We start from the raw sequence: 20,954 nt of genomic DNA on the forward strand, positions 1-20,954 counted from the left end.
TGGGGCCTCACCTCGCCCCGCAGCCTGCCTTGCCTTCCCTCCCCCGGCCCCCCCTCCCCTCCCCTCCCCTCCCCTCCCCTCCCCTCCCTCTCAGGGCAGACGGCCCCGCGCCCGCCGCCACCGGCCCCTGCTCCCGCCGTCCCCGCGCGCTGCCTGGCGCCGCTCCCGGCCGCCGCCGGGCCGCGCGTGCGGGCGGCTCCGTGCGGGGGGATTTGAAACAGCCGCTCCGGGGGCAGCGCAGCGGCGGCGCCCAATCAGCGGCCCGGATTTTTCGCGCTGGTTCTGGCCGGAGGAGGGGGCGGGGCCGCCGCGCGGGATCGCCGGAGCCGCCGCCGCCGTTTGCCGCTGTTGCCGTGCCGCCTCAGCTCCCGTCCGCCGCCGCCGCTCCCCGGCACCGAGCCGCCGCCGCCGCCTCCGCCCGGCTCTCGGGGGAGAAGGATGCGCTAGGGCACAGGTCAGTGGGCCGGCGGCGCGGCTGGCTCTACCCCCCGCGCCTCCCCGGGGAAGGGAGGAGGCACCCGGGGCACGTTCCCGCAGGCCCCGGGCGGGAGGCGGGAGCGGCGGCGAGGTTCCCTCAGCGGCGGGGATGCTGCCGCCCGGCCCCGCGCCTCGCCGCCGGGAGCCCCCTCCCCGGCTGGGACCGCGGCCCCCTGCCCGGCAGAGCGCTGTGGAAGCGGCGTGGGGGGCCAGGGGTCCCGTGCGGGGCATCCGCTCCTCCCCCCCCCTCCCTTCCCCCGGGGACTCCCCCTCCGCCCGGGCTCCGCTCCCCTCAAACTTACCGCCGGCGCCCCGCCGTCTCCATCGCCCGCCCCTGCCCGGGCAGCCCGCAGCTCCCGTTTCCCCCTTCCCCGGAGGAGGGTTTTTTTGTTTGCCCCCCCCCTCCCCGCTACCTGGCCCTCGCTGAGGGGCCTTGGCCCCTTTCCCCCCCCCGCCTGCCCCTCGATATCCCCCCACCCCCTCCCCGGAGGCTGCCGCAGGATTTCTGCTGCTGGCTGGGCCTGACTCTTGGGTGGCGGAGGAGCGGAAAGGAGCGATGCCGAGCCGGAGTCCCGGCTGTTGCAGCTTCATCCTTCGCCCCCCCCCCGGCGCTGCGGGAGGTCGGGGGGCAGCATAAAGGGGTGAGGGAGAGATGCCCACCCGTCCCACCTCCCTCCCCAGGGAGGGGGGGGAGGGATCAATCAGTGCAAATCGGAAAGAAAATCGGAGGGGAGGGGGGGAGGCGGTGGGAATTAAAAAAAAAAAAAAAAAAAGCCTCCTCCAGGGTTTAAACCGCCTCCTTAAGGGGTGGGGTGGCTGCAGATGTGTCCCCCCCCTCCCCTTCCCGTGGCGGTGAGGTTGTGGGGAGGTGGAGGTTGCTCCTGTCCCTTCCCTCCGGGTAGGACTGGGATTGTACGGCAGCAGGAGTGAATGTAACTCTGGAAATGTATGGAGGGGGAAGCCATGTTTGATTTATTCCTCCACTAAACACTGGTGTGATGATTCTTCTACTTACACCCTTCTGCAGTCCATCCTGGACCTGTATGGGAGGAGAGCCTTGTTAGGAAAACGGAAAGAAAACATTCCTGCGAAGGTGTACGGGGCTCGCTGGCTCAGTCTTCGTTAAGTATAAGAGGATAGGGCTCTTGTAACTTGGATTGATATTTGTGTGGTAAAAGAGCCTGGGGAACTTGTATTCCCAAGGCCATAGTTACAGCTCATCCGCTGTGGCTTTACCGCTCTGGGGGTGGAGAAGGGAATTTGCCACACTTCTTGAACATATTTATGCTTGCTTTCTGGTTTTGTTTTTTTTTAAATATGTCGGCTGAAAGGAGGAGTAAATACTAGTAGAAGTACAGAGACAGTAAACACCGTACTTAAACAGATTTCAGAGAAAATGAGCCTCTTGCTAACAGGCATTAAACAGGCGAGAGTCTGGGATCAGTCATTGCCCGTGTATTTTGTGTGTGTGAATAGTTTCCTTATTGACATTTGCATTAAAATTGCTTTATAATGATTCTTAAATTTAAGAGCTAGTGCTGCCTGCGCTGAGTAAGCTAAATGAGGTCTGCTTTAAAAAAAAAAAAAAAGGAAGATATTTGGCGTTTAGCCTTTTCAGACATCTAAGGAAGGTAACTGTAAACACTGTAGGGTGGCAGTGAAGTTTGTAATAGATTTTGCAAAGAGTCCTTGCTGGTGGTTTATGCGGACATATATATGCATACTAAAATTCCTTAAACATGGAATGTGTGGCTTCAGCTGCAAGAATAAATTGGTTCTTCACCAAAACGTTGGTATGGTCGTAGAATCTCTGTAAATTTATTGCTGAAGCTATTATTTGCTTGTTTTGCTGTGGGAATTTTGCTCAGGAAATGCAGCATATCAACCTTCATAAACTCCTCAGTTTCACAGTGTAGTATTATTTGACTGTTGGATGAAATCATTGAATAAAACCGCTGTTTTGCAGGACTACTCGGGGCTCAGTACTTACAGTATATGCAATTATGCAATTTTTGGTTGTTTCAGTAAGCATCTATATCCCATATATTAAAGCATGCTGAGATTTTCATCTAATATGCAGCATCAGAAAATAAGACAGTTTTTTTTAGTATTTGAATATAAAAGCTCTGGATATTCCTGGAGACTGTGTGGCTAGTTCTTGTGACGGTTATAGGAGTATCCACCCTCATACATACTCGGAAAAATTCAGATATTAAAAGTAAGGTAAAACCTACTAATTTGTCAAATATTATATGAAAATGTCAGAAGAAACTAGGTCATTATACTTTAAGGGGGTAGATTTAAAGTAGTTTAGAAAATGGAAATTAAATGCAGAATATATTTCCTTTTAACTCAATACACACCCAACAAATGGCTAGTAAGAATAAAAAAAAATTGTGGTTTAGTATCTGTAGGGCTACGTGCTTTTTCTGAAGCCAGTGGTGGTTTTGCAGATGAGACTGTTGCGTTTAAATTACTGCCTGCATGCAATAGACTGGATATTACAACAAAAATAGTCCCACTTTGTTTTAGACTGGAAGCAAAAATGATTGTTGAGGGGGTTGCTTTCTAATGTTTGGGTGGTGAAATTGATGCCTATGGGTATACATACATCTATATCTATTTGTGTCTGTATATATATTTTTTTATATATATGAGTTTGTGTCCAAAACATTGTGCTAACAAAATAGCAAAGGAATGGAAAGAAAGGATTGTTTTTTAGCGTGCTATTGTTTGTGGCCCGTTCACCTCTCACTTTTGCACTGAGCCTGTGTTTTGTTCCATCGGTGTCGGCATGTTTCCTGAGCGAGGCCTGATTTCTACAGACTGATAAATGCGTGTCTCTCCTTGTGGTTGATCAAAGCCTATTGACTGCATTGGGACTCCATGTGTATTTAAAGGTTCACCTGCTCTGGTCAGATTACTGGATCGAGGATGTAGCGTATGATGAGAAGAAGATACAGGCAATTCTTGCAGCATTTCAGTCACCTCTGGTCACTTCCGTTTACATAACTACAAGACATCTCTTAGATTTTAAGCATAGAAGATGGCTGAATGCGTGAAAATTGCCAGTATTTTCTGTGTAGAACAAGGTAAAGCACCTAGCTTTTTCTGGGAAAAAAAGTGTTCACCTCTCCTCGAGAGCGCTGTGCTGCACAATGGGAAGCATCCACCAAGTGGTGTTGCTGAAAAGAGCAGAGACCCTAACATTCAGTAATCAAACATCAATAACGGTATGCTTGGTGGGGCTAATAATAATGCAGTAGATGATGACAACTGTGTATTTTAATGCTATATTTGCAGCCATACTAGTTGAGCTCTTTCATTACTTTTCTACAAAGACAAATGAAATGGCCTTGTGGTTGAGTAATTAAGATAGATCTGGTGTAATTCTTGAATCTAGCCTTTGGATGAAGGAAGAACGGAGATACTGAAGTGGATCTAAGTGGCTGAGTAGGTCCATGTTTCTAGGAAGCATTGCTTTCCAGTTTTGGAAAGCTTTGAGAAATGTGCTCACTGAGGATGTGCTGGAATCTCGGCGGTGTTAATGAGAAGGTGGAGATGGAATATGGCACCAGGATAAGCGGTGAGGTGGTAAAGTGGAGAGAGAAAATAATTTCCCGTCAGAGCTTGGCATGGGAATCCAAGTTTCATTTGGTGCAGAATTGTGGAGGGCTTGGGAGAAAAGAGGTGGGTGAGCAGAGCCTTGTTGATGTGCCCGTAGTCCCCTTGCAGCTTGTAAATTTGTGTAGCTGACTGAATGGGTCAGCTATTTTTTAAAAGTAATGGTTACTTGGAAGGCTTTGGTTCTGACAACATTTTTGAAGGAACAGAAACTACCTGAATTCACCCTTCACTGTACCTTCAAATTAGCTTCTCTATGAGCTGCAGTCATTGGAGGTAATAAGATAGCTGTAGAAATGTATTTACTTTTTTCCTTTCAGTTTACACTGACAGAAATTACAAAAGTGATACATCAAGTGCTATTTGTATTGTTTTTATGAAGTTGATGGTGTCCAGCATAGTTATTTCATATTTTCTAGCATCAGCAGGAAGGGAAGTTTTTGGAATGTGTTATGAGGGAAACTTAGACCATACTCTACTCTGGTGAATAGCAAGCTACAAACATAAGCGAAATTCCTGGAGAACAGATCATATATACTAATACCTTGTGTATGGTGATGATAGGTTAATGCATACTCCATCACGTATTACTTTGCTCGCAAGCAGCTCTAAACTTTAGCCCCAGATAATCTGTTGACTCTGGCACATTTGAAAAGCTGCTTCTGTCCGAAGCATATAAAAGATTTTACCATAAACTGAATTTTTTGAAACACATTTTGTATGCAATAAAGCAGTACATGTTAATTGTGGTTGAACCAAAAGCAAGGTTTCTACTACCCTTCTTGCATGTTAAGAAATAATACCATTGTTTGGAGGTTGTTCTGATAGTACAATGGTGTGATGAGCTACATGTGGAAAGTAGATGTTTGAAAATCTTTTTTAAAGTTTCATAGCAATCAAATTAAATTGACTGAGTATGGAAAAGTGAAGCGCTAGCCCATACGTACTTCAGAGTATTCTGATGTTGGGCAAAATTACTTTGCCCTGGGGTACTGCTGATGTATGTTCTCATATGTGATGTAATTTGAAACTAATAATAAAATATATGTGACTTAAAACATGTTAAATTACAAGGGCTACTCAACAGGTGATGTCTCAGTTTCTAGTTTTATCCCTATCCTTTTAACTTGTCCTATTTTTATCTTAGCTCAAGGTAGCAATTTGATCTTGTTTTGAACTTCAGTGTTCAGCTCCCCAGCACAAATTTGAGCTATTTTATATTCATCCATATTTGGGGTAAGGATACATATGTGGCAAATGACTTAAACTGTAACATGATGTGCTATTGAAATAGACTTGGATAGAAGCTTTAACATTTTTCTTCTGCTGTCTGTGAAGGATACTGTTTTCTGTGTGGCTCTTTGGAGAAGCACAGGGCAGTCTTGTTCTGTTGACTGACAGAGATGGCCATTTAACTGTCTTTGTGAAACCTCTTCTGGCCTGTGCCTCATATCAAAATACTAAAATACTGACATCTCACATCTGTGCTAAAACACACATAACAAATTAGAAAATTTGTGGTTTACAGTAGTAATCATGTTTAAACGTATTTGGCCTTGAGGGCTAACATCAGAATTCCATGTTGTCTTTGCCATGGTCCAAAACATAATAGAGAGTGAATGTTGTCCTGTTCTGTTCCTTGGTGTATCTCTTAATTTTTAAGGCAGAGGATGAAATTTTTTGTGACAGAAATATTTTCAAGAAAGAAGGTGGAAGTTAGGAAAGGTTTTATTAGAAATGTGATCTACATGCCATTTAAAATATTTTGAAAAGCTACTGACAAAAGAAGCAATGGGAAGGAGATGCAGTAACGCAGCCTCCTGTCACAGTGTTTGGGACCCATTTAATTTATTCGTGATACTAAGTAGAAGTGTAAATGTTCCTGCTGTAGCCTGGGTTAGTCTGTGGAGCTGAGGTTCCCGAGATTGTGTATCAGATAAATCAGCTGTGGAACGTGCCAGCCTTGGTGGGGTGCCATTGGAGCAAAGAATCGGACTGCACTGGCACTCAGAAATATCTAAACTGGGGAGTTATCTCTGTGGTAAAGAATGCTCAGATTCTAGTCTGATAATAAAGCCAGTGAGATTTAAGCCAAAGCATGAACCTTGGAGAGCAGTGTAGGATGAAAGATACGAATACGGATCATTTCGCTGTATGGAGTAGTTGCCAAGGACTTTCAGTCGGATACTTCAGAATGAAATCAATGTTGTGATTTTTCTGTGGATGCAGAATGCAGACCATCAGAAGCTGTTTTATAATAGCACGCCTGAACAAACCACAAACAAATGCTGTGGTTAAATGTGGAACATGACTGAAATACAGCAATAGTGCAGAAAACAAATAGTAGGCTTAAAATGTGTAGTAGAAAGCGCATGTACAATATCCATTCATCAGGTGAATGCTTGGCTCGGAAGTGGTAGTGATAGTTGAGTCTTCAAAAACTCTGCAAGTAAGAATAGTAACTACAATTGCTTAACGCAGCTTATTTCTACAGTCAAACCTTTTCAGATTTTCCTGCAAGAAGTAGGTACAACAGAGTTTGTCTAAAGAACTAGATTTGGTAAGGCAGTGAAGTACTCCACAGTATGGAGTACTCCAATGCTGTGCTGAGAGAAAGGACAGCAAAAATGACAAGAGATACCTTTTGCAAACCTCAACACAAAAGTTTCGGAAAGCGGACAAGAAGGATTTGGTTTGGTGGACAGGAAAGTCTTTTATCTTTGTCTCCAAGTTAAATGGGTAAGCTACATTATATCTGCAGAAATGGAAAACTTACCTCAAATTCCAGACCTTTTACCTATAGCAGTCATTCTAATCTCTCTTCTGGAGAGATTCTTGATATAGATGTCGCGAAAGAAATAGAAAGGGAATTAAGAACACTGTGAATGGTAGTAATGCATTTTGGCAAGAGCGTGTTAAAGCCCCACTGCAGGGAGATATTTCAGATTGTGTCCAAACCAGAAAGGCCACTTATTAGCAAGTATTTGGATTTGTTTGGAGAGGATCTGGTGTTCAAAGTCTCTTGTGAGCTTGAGTGTTCCTGGCATACATCTGCCAGTTGTGTGGGTTTTTTTTTTTTTGCTAAAAGGGAATATGTTCATAGAATAATTAACATAATCACATGTATATAGTTCCAATCTATGTGTAACGTAGACCAGAATTAGCACAGTATGGCCAGGATTACATTATAGACATAGTTACGTTCATCAGATATGGATATATACAGTTCTTGATTGAAAGGTGCACTTCTGTAAGTAGAATTCCGTAGTGCCATTGAGCCAGTATTAACTACCTCTGAACTTTACCTTCCAGTTCTTCATTTAATGTTACGGGATGTGAAATTGAATGCACTGCATGAAAGAAATAATATAAATTTTTGTATGTTACCTGTCCACATTAGAGAGGCACATCATCAGTGCGATATATTGCTGTTTTTGTAAACAGAAGATATGGCCAAATACTGCTCTATGATAAAGATTGAGAGTCTCCTATATATACATATAGCTAGGCTTTTGCACTATTGACAAGGCCTCATATATCACCAGTGTCACAACGCTGCTTTTTAGAAGTACTCCAGTGCACCAAATGTGCTTCTGGCATCTAAATCCACCCACTTGGGTGAACAGATTTTAATGCCATAATAGACAAAGAGAGCAGAGTTTTAAGGGTCTAGACAAAATTATTGTATCCTCAGTACTAAAATAAGTTGGTGTCTGGTCTGATGTGGGAAACATTGTTTCTGTAAAGGTGTCACAGATAACATTTTGTTAATACAACAATTTGGTTCATTACTTACATTGCTAACTTATTTTGTGGTGTCATCCCAGATTTGATCTTCCTTTCTCAGAATTTGCACGCTCAGAAATTTTTGTGATACTTGCAGTGAAGCTTCAGGCAATTGCTATGCTGTCATGACTACATATGGGAATAAGGGCAGAAACATTGGCCACAGCGAAGAGGAAACAAACAGATGATAGCACGTTTATCTGCTGCAGTGAACATGATGTAGAACCAGAGGATCCAGGCCCTGAAGGTATGGTGCAAGGAGCAGAGGTAGGATGCTGAAAAGAAAAAGCAGTTGGATTCAAGAAGGGGTGGGAAATTAAAGCAGGCTTGGACCAGGTGAAAATGCAGCATAAGTAAGGAAGGAACTCAGCACCTAAGTACTGAGGTATTTGAGATTGCGTTTGATTCTTCATTCCCAAGCTAAATAACAGGCAGATGCACAACTCTGGCCCACCTGAGAGACAGATAGAGATGTAATTTCATTGACGAGTAAAGACCTAGACTGAATGAGTATTCGACTGTATTGAATTGTGAGTCCTGTTTGGCTGTGGGGGGCCATTCCCTTCAGCTGAACCATTTGGAACTCTCCAGGAGACAGATAAGTCTCAAGTCTGCATTTGAAAGCATGAGAGATATATATATATATATATTTTTTTTTTCTTTTTTACTTTTAGCCATTTGTTAAGCAATTGTTGAGGGCTACCTTTTAGTGTTTATTAAATACTGGTGGTAAATCCAGTAGTTCCTACCATTTTAGACACCTGTGTTCCTCTGCACATCTGCAGAGGAGAAGCAATGCTTTTCTATTTAATTTGTGGTCCCACCACAGTAGTATGTGTATTCTCTCTTCAGACAGAAATACAGCATTTTACAAGAATTTGAATATACTCAAATTGTCTCCTTCCTTCACCACCCACCTTCAGCAGCAGGAGTGGAACAGACAAAAGTCAGTTTCTGCAGCAGTGGAAAAAGAATATTTCTCCTGACTTTGAAGAAAATTAATTGATGGGGAGGAGTCCTGTTACAGAGTCTTCTAGCCTTATCCTCAGCAGCAAGGGTTGGTTGCAAAAGCTTTTCCTGAGGAGGAACAAAAAGTCAAGTCCATCAGTTTTGTATGCTTGCTTTCTGCAGTAGCAAGTAACCTTTCAAGCGAAGAAGTTCTTTGCTTGCCGTTCTGCAGTTCTTAACTGTACAAGCTGGTGTTGCCTGCTGCCTTAATGAGAAGGCAGTAAGTGCTTGTTTTGGTTGATGAAAAAAGACTGTAACAATTAAGTTCTGAAGTTTTATCTGTTAGGAAAAAAGCGAACTGAAAACAAATAAGAAAAGATAGATACTAATTTTTTTCAAAAATGTTTGGTGGCAAATAAGTGTAAGTGCAACTGTAAGTACACTAACCTTTTTCACACAATTTTCAAAATAGGTTTGATCTTTTTGTGCAGGTGTATATTATGTCTCTGTATAAACATGTACTATAAGTGTAAGGAAATTTTCATGTACTCATTTAAAAATACTTTGTAGGTCAGCCTTGCCAGCTGACTGGTTAACTGAAATCATTGTATATCTACTGCAAGACTAATGAAGTCTTCACTTCAAGTGCTTTTAAACTTAAAATTGGCTCCTTTAGACTAAAGTTTCTTGGCTTTTTTCCTTTCCAAAGTCTTTTTTAAGACTAGTGATAAGTTGTTAGAAAGTTTTGGTATAATTATTTTCAGTTCTCTGTAAGCTACTACAGTAGTGGTTTTCTTCGTGAGAGGTAATGTTTTTGAATTTGCTGGATAGAACTGGTTTGTAACAATTTTTGGCAAACCTGCAGTGCAATTTTCAGTTATGCGTTTTCTTTGAAAAGTAAATTTTATTTCGATCCTGTAATAATTTCTCTTTATTTTAATATAATGAAGAACAGTCACAATGTACTGCGTGATAGTGAATGTCTCTACTATTTGATATTCTAGGTTGTTTTCTACAACATAATGTGAATAAACATACTCAGGTTTTCAAATTTATTAGCAAGAACGTGTTGTAACTTTACTAATCTCCAAGTATTTTTGTCTCATTCTGATCTGAAAATAGGAATAATCTTTGGTCTTAAAATTGATGAGAGAATGGAGAAGACTTACCAGAAAGCTATCTTTACAGAAATAAAACAGCAGCCATCTATTAGTTTTCTTCAGTGCTGTAGGTAATAAAAATAGCTTTTGTGGGTAAAGTTCTCTTATTGTCAGTTTCTATTTAGGTGTGCCATCTTCCCCCTCTTCCTCCCCTCCCACCAAGTAATTCACCTGAGAAACAGCTTCAAGAAAAACCTTAGACAAAACGAAAGTGGTATTTAATAGTTACTCTTATTGTTGATTATTTACTCTGTTCACTCCCTTTGGCAGAATTGGAAGGAATGGACTACTCCATTATTTCTGACACACAAGAAAAGCAGCTCTGAAGTTGTAGCAGATGTGGAAGAAATGAATAATAAATATCACATAAATGATAGTGGCCTGTACAGTGAAGGAGGAATCTGACATGCAGGCTAACTCTGTTTGGCTCATGACTCCTATCAGATGATGGATCTTCAAGTAATTAATAACATTATTTAAAATGTCTGCAAAATAATTTGCCTTATGTAGAACCTGGTTTTTAGTTTGAAAATGTGTACAAAGCCATTACAAGGCTGTCTGATTGTCATTGTCCAATTAAAATACATAGAGACTTTTCTCTGGTTAAGTCAAATCTTCTTTTGATTAACAAAAGCTATTTGTTCACAAGCCAAAATAGGATGTTTGTTCAGCAGACTCCTTGGCTGTCATGTTTTTTCCTCTTTGTTAGTGAAAATGGTACTCCTTGGGTCACCAGTCAATATGGGATGATACTAGCTTTAGCTCATTAGCTGCTACTAGTGTGTGGTGCTTTTGTCCCCTTCCTTTCCCTCCCCTCCCCCCAGTTTCCTTGCCTATAGGTACAGTCATCTAGAAAAAGATAAGGGATTGCTTTTGCTTCTATGTGATATGGTAGTCCGGCATGAGTGCACTTAATTTAACTACCAAATCTAATCATATGCTTAGCTGCTTCAGGACCTTACTCCTACAATTCTGATCAACCAGATCTTGTCTGTGATCTCTCTCACTTCATTCTTTCATGTCCTGTCTTCCAGATCTCCTTGCATTAATTCTAAGCTCACAGTACTGCTTGTTTGTCTTGTTGCTGATAGTTTTCTTTCCTCACTCCTTTTGTTCTTTTCCGCTCTATTGTCCTCTTCTCACAAAAAGCCTAGTCCTTTTTCTTTCGTATGGTACTATACTACCATAAAGTCTAGATAGCAAAGGTTGTGCTAGATTTTTAACTAGCTTCAATTTTGGCCTTCTTTCTTGAAATCCTTTGGTTATACCTGTGTGTAGATTTACTGGCTTCTTCCATTTAACCGGATCCCCCAACATAGCTTATGTTTTATGAGGAAGACTGAGATGCATATCAACAATTTCTCTCCATTGGTTGTCCTGGAGATGGTGACTAACCTGCAAGTTGCTCTCTGTAAGTCTCATCTCCTCACTGGGACTATATTTCATTTAGATACTCACATCTATTATCTTTACCCATTATTCTGCCTCTTACTTTAAGCTTCTCATTTGATTCCATTAAATCTTTGTACACACATGGTCTATTTTCCATGTTCTATAATCTGTATCTACTGGTTCAGATAATCTTACTGTCTCAAATTACTGTATTTGTCATCATCTCTCTGTTTACCCTTGGCCTGATGTCGTGGTTTAGCCCCAGCTGGCAACAAAGACCCACGCGGTCGCTCTCTCACTCCACCCCCACCTGGTGGGATGGGGAGGAGAATCAGAAGGAAAAAGCAAAACTGGTGGGTTGGAATAAAAACAGTTTAACAGAATGACAAAAGGAGAAGAAAATAAGAGTAATAATACTGATTAAAAATACAGTGTTCTCACCACCCAATGTTCAGCTTGCTCCTGAGTAGCAAAATCACCTTACTGAAGCCAGATCCTCACTTAAATACTGAGCATGATGTCACATGGTATAGAAAAACCCATTTGATTGTCTGGTTTGGGTCAGCCCCACCAGCTTCTTGTGAAAATTATGTCAATTCCAGCCGAACCCAGGACACCTGGGTGCACTGACTTCCTTTTACCAGTTATACTCCTGGGTTTGTTGTTTCTCTAAGCTCCATTGATTTGAGGGGCATTTTTCATGCTTTCAGGTGGTTTTGGTGGCCTGTATTAGTGAGAATCGTTAGCTGAACCTTTAGTCACTGAAGTTCTAAAATCTGCATGCAGTATATCTTCAGATACGTTAGGCAAATCAAGGTAACCCCTAACAGTTCAAGGTCTTTCACCACATGGTCTTACTGGTCTTTATATGTTTGTGATATGGAATTACTACCCGTAGGTTTATTAGCTAGAGAGAGAATAACTTGATTTCCTTAAGCCATGTCTTTTCACTTAGTTATTTACTCTTCATTGTCCAAACAAGGCCCTGAGCAGCTTGATCTGCATTGGCCCTGATTTAAGCAGGGGGTTGGAACAGATGATCTGAGGAAGTCCCTTCCAGCCTGTTGTTCTGTGATTCTACCATGATTTTTATGTTCTGAAACTCTTAAGATACCACTTTTTTAATGCATCCAGTATTTTCAGATTGAGTACACCAGTAATGTTGTCTAATTTGATTGTTTGTTGCTTTTTTTGCATGATCTTGGTCTACCTCAAGCTTGATGGCTTTTTAGCTTCGAGAAATAAGTGATGACAGTAAGAGTTATTATTAAGCAGGACGAAAAAAATACTAGTAGAATTATGGATGTAAACAAACAGTTACAAAAGGCAGATGTCTCGATCCAGAAATCCAGACCCTGGTAAGCAGCTAATGGAACCATATTAAAAAATGTTTTTTCAACTTAACCATGTAGTTGACAGACAGGAAGAAGTCACACAAGCATTTTTGGTGCTGGTCCTCTTGTGAGAAGCTGTGATTAGCAGCGGTCTTTCAGGCAGGAAAGTGGGCAGCTGCAGTGTTTGCTGCTCTGTCTGGTTCAGGCAACCACTGGAGGGCATCTGCAGCCACAGAAAAGCTGCTCACTTGTAGGCTTATTTTTCAGATAGAGGGAGTTTAGATGCCCAAATCAAATCTCTGTTTTGCATTCCGGTTTACTCTGTTAAGAATTTGTGGTAAGGGAGATTTTGCAACATTTCAGTGTTTTGGGTTTGTTCTAAGGAAATTTGCTGTTATCTCCGAAACCATAAGTGTCACGTGTTCTGTAACGTGTTTGCCTTTTGCCTAGAGATTTATACAATTTGTCATCAGTTGTTTCTTGAAATAAATGTGATTTCAGTTAAATCTGCTGAATCACAGCTTGAAACATTGTCATATTATTAATTGGGTTTAGACTCTGTCTTGTGTCCATGTTTTCAGAGAAGGTCTTGTGAAAGTACACGAGTTCTCGTTCGGTTTAGTGAGTTCTTTGTTCTGTTCTGGTGGAGGTTTGAGTTTCCTTTTACCTCTGACGCCTCTTCAAAGGGGTTAGTGCAGTTGACTGATTTCCATTCATTTTATCAGAGATTTTATTGGTAATTCAGACTTAATCTGGCCAAAGAAAGATTAGAACCTTTCCAGACTTACGTGGAGTTCAGGTATACTTGGTCTTCTTATTTTATGCCAGCTTTTCAGGCTGCAGTTTGTCCCTGGAAAATGGTTTTCGTCTCTCAAATGAGTCTATACAGCTTGTATGGAGAGAGAGCCTGTTATCTTGTAGGCACGTTAGAGTGGCATGTTAGGGTGATGGGAGCATTTGCTAAGGAGTGATGGATTTTTAGATTTTTAATGTTTTTCTGCATCTTTGTGCATGAAAAGGTTTCACATTGGCCAGTTGCTTTGCATTCAGACTTAATGCCCTTAAGAAGCTTTGCAAGGGTAGAGTAGTGCTCACTTGTAAGCATTTGTACATTGCTGGCCTAGCTGTAGGGGTTGCAAATATGTATGTTTCAGGAATATTCCAGTCATAAGCATTATAACTGTGTACATTAATAAAAAAAAGTAGTGAGATTCAGAAAAGGTTTCTTCCATACCAACTGACAATTCAATAGTTATTCATCATGGTTTTTACTGTACTTTTTGGGAGCATGTGAGACTAGATTTGATGAATTTTTGATACAGTGTGACAGTTCTTGGACTTAATCATAGATGAAATTGGTTACTGTGAGCGTGGATATGGTGATTATTGTGCTGAGCTTTCATAATATTTATGATGGTGTAATTCTCTATGTCAGGTATATACTGGACCAGGTAATATGAAGAGTCTACGCGTATGAATTTTAAAAATGAAAATTATCATCTTGCTTGGTCTAGGAACACAAAGGAGTCATTCTGCCAGATTCATTTGTTTACTACAATAGTTTAATGTTGAAGTGGGGAGGGTTAGCTTTTAGAACCCTCAGAAAACCTGCCTAGGGCAGATAATAGTGCAGTTTTAGTTTGTTGGGTGTGTTCAAATACATGTATGAAAAAGGGGTGTTAGATGATGATGTTGTTAGTAAAAAGCTGAAACTCCAGCAGATGTTTTGACTATTTAAGTTTTGCACAGTGTGGCCACTGGCCTGAAGGCTCAGCTGTTTCCCAGTGGGCTGGTGTTCGTGATACAAAATGCTCACCTTTTGTTCGTTCTCGTAGTCAGAACGCTTTGGGATACGTCTGAAAACTGAGCTGTGTTGTTTCCTCAGACGGTGTGCTGTGGTGGAAGATGGAGGGCCTGTCTGTGGAGTGGGGAGGAGAAGCTTGTGATGCTGCTGTCCATGGTGTAGCTGCTACCGTAACGCAGCCTGTGGGGTTTTTACGCTGGCACGACCTCTTAGAAATATACTCATCTGTTTTGCATTGTTATTAATGATATTATCTCAGGTCTAACTCTTACTTGTTTTAAACAGTACAATACCTTTGAGTAATTAGTGTGGAGAAGACTCGTGCTGTAGATTGTTAACAGATTGTTAAAAGGAAAGCTGTGATTTTGCTCTCTGCTTTCGTTTTAATAGAATTCATGATTTATGAATTATTTTTCGTGGTCTTTTTCATCGTGCATATTGACAGATATTGAAGTATATTGGTTATGAAGATTGTAAGCAACACTTCAGTAAAACTTGAACGAAGGTACATTGAGTGCTACATTAGTGGGGACATCTGTATGAATACTTGGTAGCTTTTGACATTTCTGTATTACTAAAAATATTCTCTGTGTTTGTGTCTTACTGCAGCAGTGTAAGACTGGAAACATCTGGGCTGAATGGACTTTAGCATCAAAAGAAGTTCTCAACTGTTAACTCGAAAAATTAACTACATCAAAATGAAGCAGGTACCAGAGATCCTTGGAAATACCAATGGGAAAAGTCAGAATTGTGAAGTGAATCGCGAGTGTTCTGTCTACCTGGGCAAAGCACAACTTTCTGCCACTCTACAAGAAGGTGTCATGCAAAAATATAATGGCCATGATGCTCTTCCATTTATTCCAGCTGATAAGTTGAAAGATCTAACCTCTCGTGTGTTTAATGGTGAGTCTGGGGCCCAAGATGCCAAGCTGCGCTTTGAACCCCAGGAAATAAAGGGAGTTGGAACACCACCCAACACTACTCCTATCAAGAATGGCTCTCCAGAAATTAAGCTGAAAATCACTAAAACCTACATGAATGGAAAGCCTCTGTTTGAATCTTCCATTTGTGGAGACAATGGTGCAGATGTGTCTCAGTCAGAGGAAAATGAACAAAAGCCAACAAACAAGGAGAGGAGAAACAGAAAAAGAAGCATAAAATATGACTCCTTACTTGAGCAGGGTCTTGTTGAAGCAGCGTTAGTATCAAAGACTTCAAGCCCCACTGAAAAGAAGGTAGTACTTTTGTTACATTTTTTCTTTTGATAGGTTTGTTAATCATACTGAGATTTCATTTGTTCATATGCTAATTTTTATTTTGGGTGTTTCAACAGGTGCTTCCCACTAACAGGTCACTTTCTGTGATACTCTGTCTCAATGAAGGACAGATGCACTCTAGTTCTGGTCCATGTTTCTTGCCTGGGCTAGCAGTACCCCATAAATTCTGTTTCCATAGAAGTAAAATAAGTCTCCAGAGCAAATCAGGGCATGTCGTAGCATGGGACATATGAAACAGAAGCTTCATCCAGAGATGCAGCCAAGACCTAGCCAGGATGTGCATCTGGGCAAGGGAGCTGGGGAGGCCTCTAAATTTAGAGATGGGCTTTAAATATTGGACATGAGGTATTCTGGTTTCCTAATAAACAGAAGTTTCAAAAAAACCCACACTATTTCTGTATTCCTGGTTCTGTATTAAAGAAAAAAGTGCTCAGCTGTCAGTTGGCTGATAAGCTAGGCTCTTTACCTTCAGATTTTGGCAATTGGAGTGTAGTCCCTACCCTTACTTGTCATCTGAAAAGAGCTGGTTTTGCTTGCTGTAACCTGGTGTATTTTATTCGTTGAAAAGGTCTAGATACTGATATTAAATATCATTAACTGTCATGGTCAAGCTCATCTGCTTTTTGCTACTTTTAAACATGGGCAGAAATGGAAATTTCACGTTTTTAATTTACTTTACCGAGGTGTAAATAAGAATGCTGCTGGGAGCCCTTTTCCTTCTTTATTTAGTTTTTGTTGCTAGACTCCATTTAAAGGAATATGGTTTGCAATCATTGTATCTTGGAGGACGAAACCTACATAGCAGGGATACTTCTGTGTATATTAAGTTTTTTGGTGAGTAGTTCAGAAGAGTGTTGTATAACAATGGTAAATGTTAGTGAATACTTTGACTAGTGAACAGGTCCTGTTTCTACACACCTTAAATGTGAAATGTATGTTGTAGTTTTCTGTCAACTGCAAGTTTACTAGTCAATAATGTTGATTCTTACTTTCTCCCAAGGCTACACATGCAGAGAAGAAACACACATAGCTGCTGTATTACTGATTTTTTTTTAGCCTTATTTTCCTTAAAACTACTTAATTAATGAGTTTACAGAACTGTGTAAACATTCTTCTAATTGTCAAATATTTATAATTTATTTATGATTTTAATATATTGTTCATCCTAGAATGATCAATATAGATGTTTTCAGGAATTTTATTAAAGAGTTTGTTTTCTTTAGTTTTGTTAAGGAGCATGTTGTAACACTGATTGGTTCAGACTTTTCCCAATCAGTGCTCAGAGGTAAAAAGTATGGGCACAGTCAATAGTTGGAGTAATTCTTTGTCCTGTTCCTTGTTAATGAGGATAAATTGGACTACAAGGTGGTATATTTATTAGCATCAACAACTCTAGCATATTTTTTTTTTTTTTTTAGAAAGAGGAGACAATATTTAATATGCCCATCTACACACTTTATTCTGAGGCCTTTCACATCGGTTGTCAATTAAGAGTGGCCTTTAATTTTTCCTGGTGAGCGATTCGTTTAAGATTAAAAGAAATGTTGGTCTGGCTTCTCTGAGTTGTCTTCGGGCCAGAAGTGGTCAGGAGAAAACCATGTCAACACTGTTCCCAGAGTGTTTGAGACTTGATGGCTGGAGAGTACTAGGGTTATTTGTTCCTGTGCCAAACCTTTGAGCTACCAAACTACCAAATCGGGACAGCCACCTGCTTGATTTCAGAGATCAAGATCTCAGAAAATCTCAGATTTTCAGAGCACTTGAAGCAGAGAGTCATGCTTCTGGCTTTTTTTCTTGTGTAGTGCACTTTAAAGCACAGGGCAAAAGGAGAAGCATTTGAAGGTCACAAGATGTTGTTTTATGATACAACTCCTTGATTATAAAAAATCTGGAGCTTTTCTTTCTCTCACAGGGAGGGTTTGCAACTGTGCAGGTTTAAAACAAAGGAGGAAAAACATAATACTAGGGAACATGCTGAAAGAGATTTTTCAAATGTTTTTCCACATGTAGAGTAGTGATACACATGTTCTCTGTGAACATAACTGTCATAATATCAGTTTTCTTTGGTTTCAGGCCCCTGCAATAACTATTATTTCATCGCCAACATCCAAAGCCTTAATGTTAGTGCGTCATACTGTGGTTTTATGTAGCTGATTGTGGCTGCAAAGTGGAAGTTAGAGAAATATCCTTGGAGTAAAAGCTGATTAATTTTGCACGTAGATATCCGTTTATTGTAGGTTACAAGTTAATGTAGAACCTGTTTGTCTGGTTTTATTTCTGGGCTGGTTTCTCGCTCTCGATTTCTTGTTGTCCAAGCTGTTTCTTGATTTAGCAAAAATTGCAATGGTACAAATACTGCCTTTTGTGTAAGGTAATTATATCTCTGTTTGGTGGACATAGTAGATTACTATCTTGCTGAGGTTAGAGGCATATCGTTTAACAAATGTTCCAGTGTTGTTGGATTTTGTTGTTGTTTGGGCATTTTTTGTTAACATAAAGGAAGGCTGTTTAACGCTTTATCTACAAGTCGGTTTTCAATCGGGAATAAACGTGATCTGCCCGGCTCTGACGTGAGTTAGATTTCTGTTGATACCCACCACCTTTTCCAGGCCTCCGAGAAAGAGATGTGCTGCTTTCACTTTCCCAAGGTAAAGGAGGGGCGGTAGGACAAGCCCTGGCTCTTTCTGCCCTCCCCTCCTGCCTTTTGCCCTACTTCCCTCCACCCCCCGGTATCTCTCCACCTGAGGAGTGTACTTTAAAATCCAGGCCTCTGCTGATAAGGCCTGGTTTAGCAACTTTTGTGCTGAGGCACTACACCGATAGTGGTCTGACACCACCTCCGAATGGTCTGTGTTACTGGTGGCAGGTATCACGTGTTAGGTGTTTGAATCGATGCCAAACCCGCGGACTCCGGGAGTTGCCCCCTTGATAGTGCCGCTCGTGAGAGCAGCCGTACACTTCAGCAGTAGAGTTGGCAGTGGCTGCGTTGTGAGGCGTTGGTTGTGACAGTTCTTGCAATGCTACTGGTTAGGACTGAGGACTTTCCTAGGTTTTTCCTGCTCCGTGCTTTTGTTAGCAGTGAAACAATCCTCCTGTTTGGAGGAGAATGGCAGAGGTTTACTTCATATACTAACGTGAAGTAATCCAAGTCTGATCCCTAGAGGAGTCCAGAGTTTCTGTACGGGAAATAGAGAGACTATGTGTATCTGCAACTCTCGTGCTGGTGGTCCCAGAGTAGGTCTGTGCTCTCTAACCCTAGGAACAGCTCAGTATGTGATACTGGCACATTTGAGCTTGCTCTGCATAAGCCGGTTTGGGCCTACAAGTGGCAGTTTGCCCTTTCGGCAGGCCTTCCTGGCATGACTTCCTGGCACGGATGCAGTAGCTCAGAAAAGCAGCAATGCTGTGTCCAGATCAAACCTGGAAGTCCACACACTGCTATACTTGCTTTTTTAGGCATTCCAGCTGAGTAAGATGTACATGATCCAAAAGCTGTACCTTCCAGGTAGCTTCCTGTGCAGTTTTCTTGTAGCCCTCTTTTAGTATTACACCAGAAATTTGGCAATTTGTTACTCTTTCTGCTTGGTACAGTCTTCAGTGACTTTGCATTAGCTGCATGGGGGCAATTGCAAGTTACTGGAGAAATTCCACTAATCCTTATCACTTGTTTATGTTGCTATTTCATCTTGACAGAGAAGAACAGTTCTGGCCAACTCCATTATATCCAGTATCTACATAATGTTATAATGCCTTTCACAGTGAATGGCAAAGACTTAGAAACCCAGTGAGGGTAGAACAGAAGCAGCCTGAGGGTTATCTGCTGCTTTTTATGTTTCTGTGCTAACTCAAGACAGGAAGCTTGGGACCACTGAAGGTGTTGATGTTGCTCTGATGTTCGCATCTGATCGGTAGAGATGAGCAGAAACCAACAAGTTCCATCTGTAAAATTGCAGAGCTGTGCTCTTCAAATATTTGATTATCCTGTTACAGCCAGATGCTAAGGTGACTTTTTTTTTTTTTTTTTCAGAAGAAATGTAAAGAAAAAACAAATCGATGTGTCTTTTTGAGAAGGAGGACTTGCTTGATTGTTCTTCATCATTGGTTATTAGGAATTCCTGGTCAAGTTCCTGGCCAAGTATGATTACTGAACTTGTCATAAAATGTGCAGCTAAGCTACCATGGGAGTCAGGATCTGTAGTTGTAGGGTAAAATGAACTCAATTACTTTTTTTAATAGGCTGTTCTCGAGGTATCAGATCCTGTCTTCAGGCAAATGATAACACAGGCTGTCTGGTTGATGTCATCAGAATCCCAAAGGAGTAGGAGTAACCCCAAAAATATCTTGTGGGTGATTGCTTCAGGAACAAGAGATATAACTTCTTATCCTTTTTGGAAGGGTTCCTGAGCTACTGTTTTGCATTAGCGATTAGTAAAATGTTGTGTTTAGCTATGCATTGAAAACTTGTTTGTGCTAGGCAGCTCACAATGTGCAGCAATAATTGTTACTTTGGAACTTTAAATTGTTTGTTCGTAATGCCTCATTGGAAAAGTATCTTGAAGAACTACTTGTAGGTTAAGAAGCGCCAAAAAGCATACAGCATCAAGAGTGTGCTGGTTTGGGGGGGGAATAGAAGCTATGAGCATTCTCAGAGTGGCTACAAAATTAATTACAGAAAGCTCAAGTATTTGTTCAAGGCTCTCCATACCAGACTTCCCGTTCTTGTGGCTGAATTAAGTACACTTTTTGTGTAAAACTGTCATCTCAATATGCAATATGTAAATACATTTTTTTCCTCTCTCTTCATAAACATATTGGTGGAAGAATCCAAATCAAATATGAAATAATATCTCAAAAGTGATGACAAAAATGCTATGTAAAAATAGCTCCACCAGGCTGGATCAAGGAGATTTCAGCACCTCAGCTCGGGGTTGAGGTTCAGCGGAGGATGCATAATGGAGGGTATAGATGTGGCAGATCATGGAGTGATGCTCTCTTTGAATACATTGAGTCTCCATCAGTTTGTGACTCAGGTTTCTAGAGCTGGTGACACGGTATTTAATAGCTGTAGATGGCTAAATTAATGGAGGAAGACCTCAGTTTCTTTTTGAGCCAGTGTGAAGTTTTTGCATCCATGACATCAAGTAATAGAGCA

General features: G+C 41.3%; 1 protein-coding gene across 1 annotated transcript in view; it reads left to right on the forward strand.

The window, feature by feature from the left end:
- Window positions 1–326: 326 nt before the first annotated feature.
- Window positions 327–20,954, forward strand: part of NSD2 (nuclear receptor binding SET domain protein 2) — a 79,174-nt gene continuing 58,546 nt past the window's right edge. Inside the window, exons 1-2 of the mRNA XM_075420373.1 lie at window positions 327–454; window positions 15,135–15,760. Coding sequence (XP_075276488.1) covers window positions 15,164–15,760 — 597 coding nt within the window. The 5' untranslated portion in view covers window positions 327–454; window positions 15,135–15,163. The remainder of the gene's footprint in view (window positions 455–15,134; window positions 15,761–20,954) is intronic.

The sequence above is a fragment of the Opisthocomus hoazin genome, chromosome 5, assembly GCF_030867145.1.
Source record: "Opisthocomus hoazin isolate bOpiHoa1 chromosome 5, bOpiHoa1.hap1, whole genome shotgun sequence".
NCBI classification, from domain to species: Eukaryota; Metazoa; Chordata; class Aves; order Opisthocomiformes; family Opisthocomidae; genus Opisthocomus; species Opisthocomus hoazin.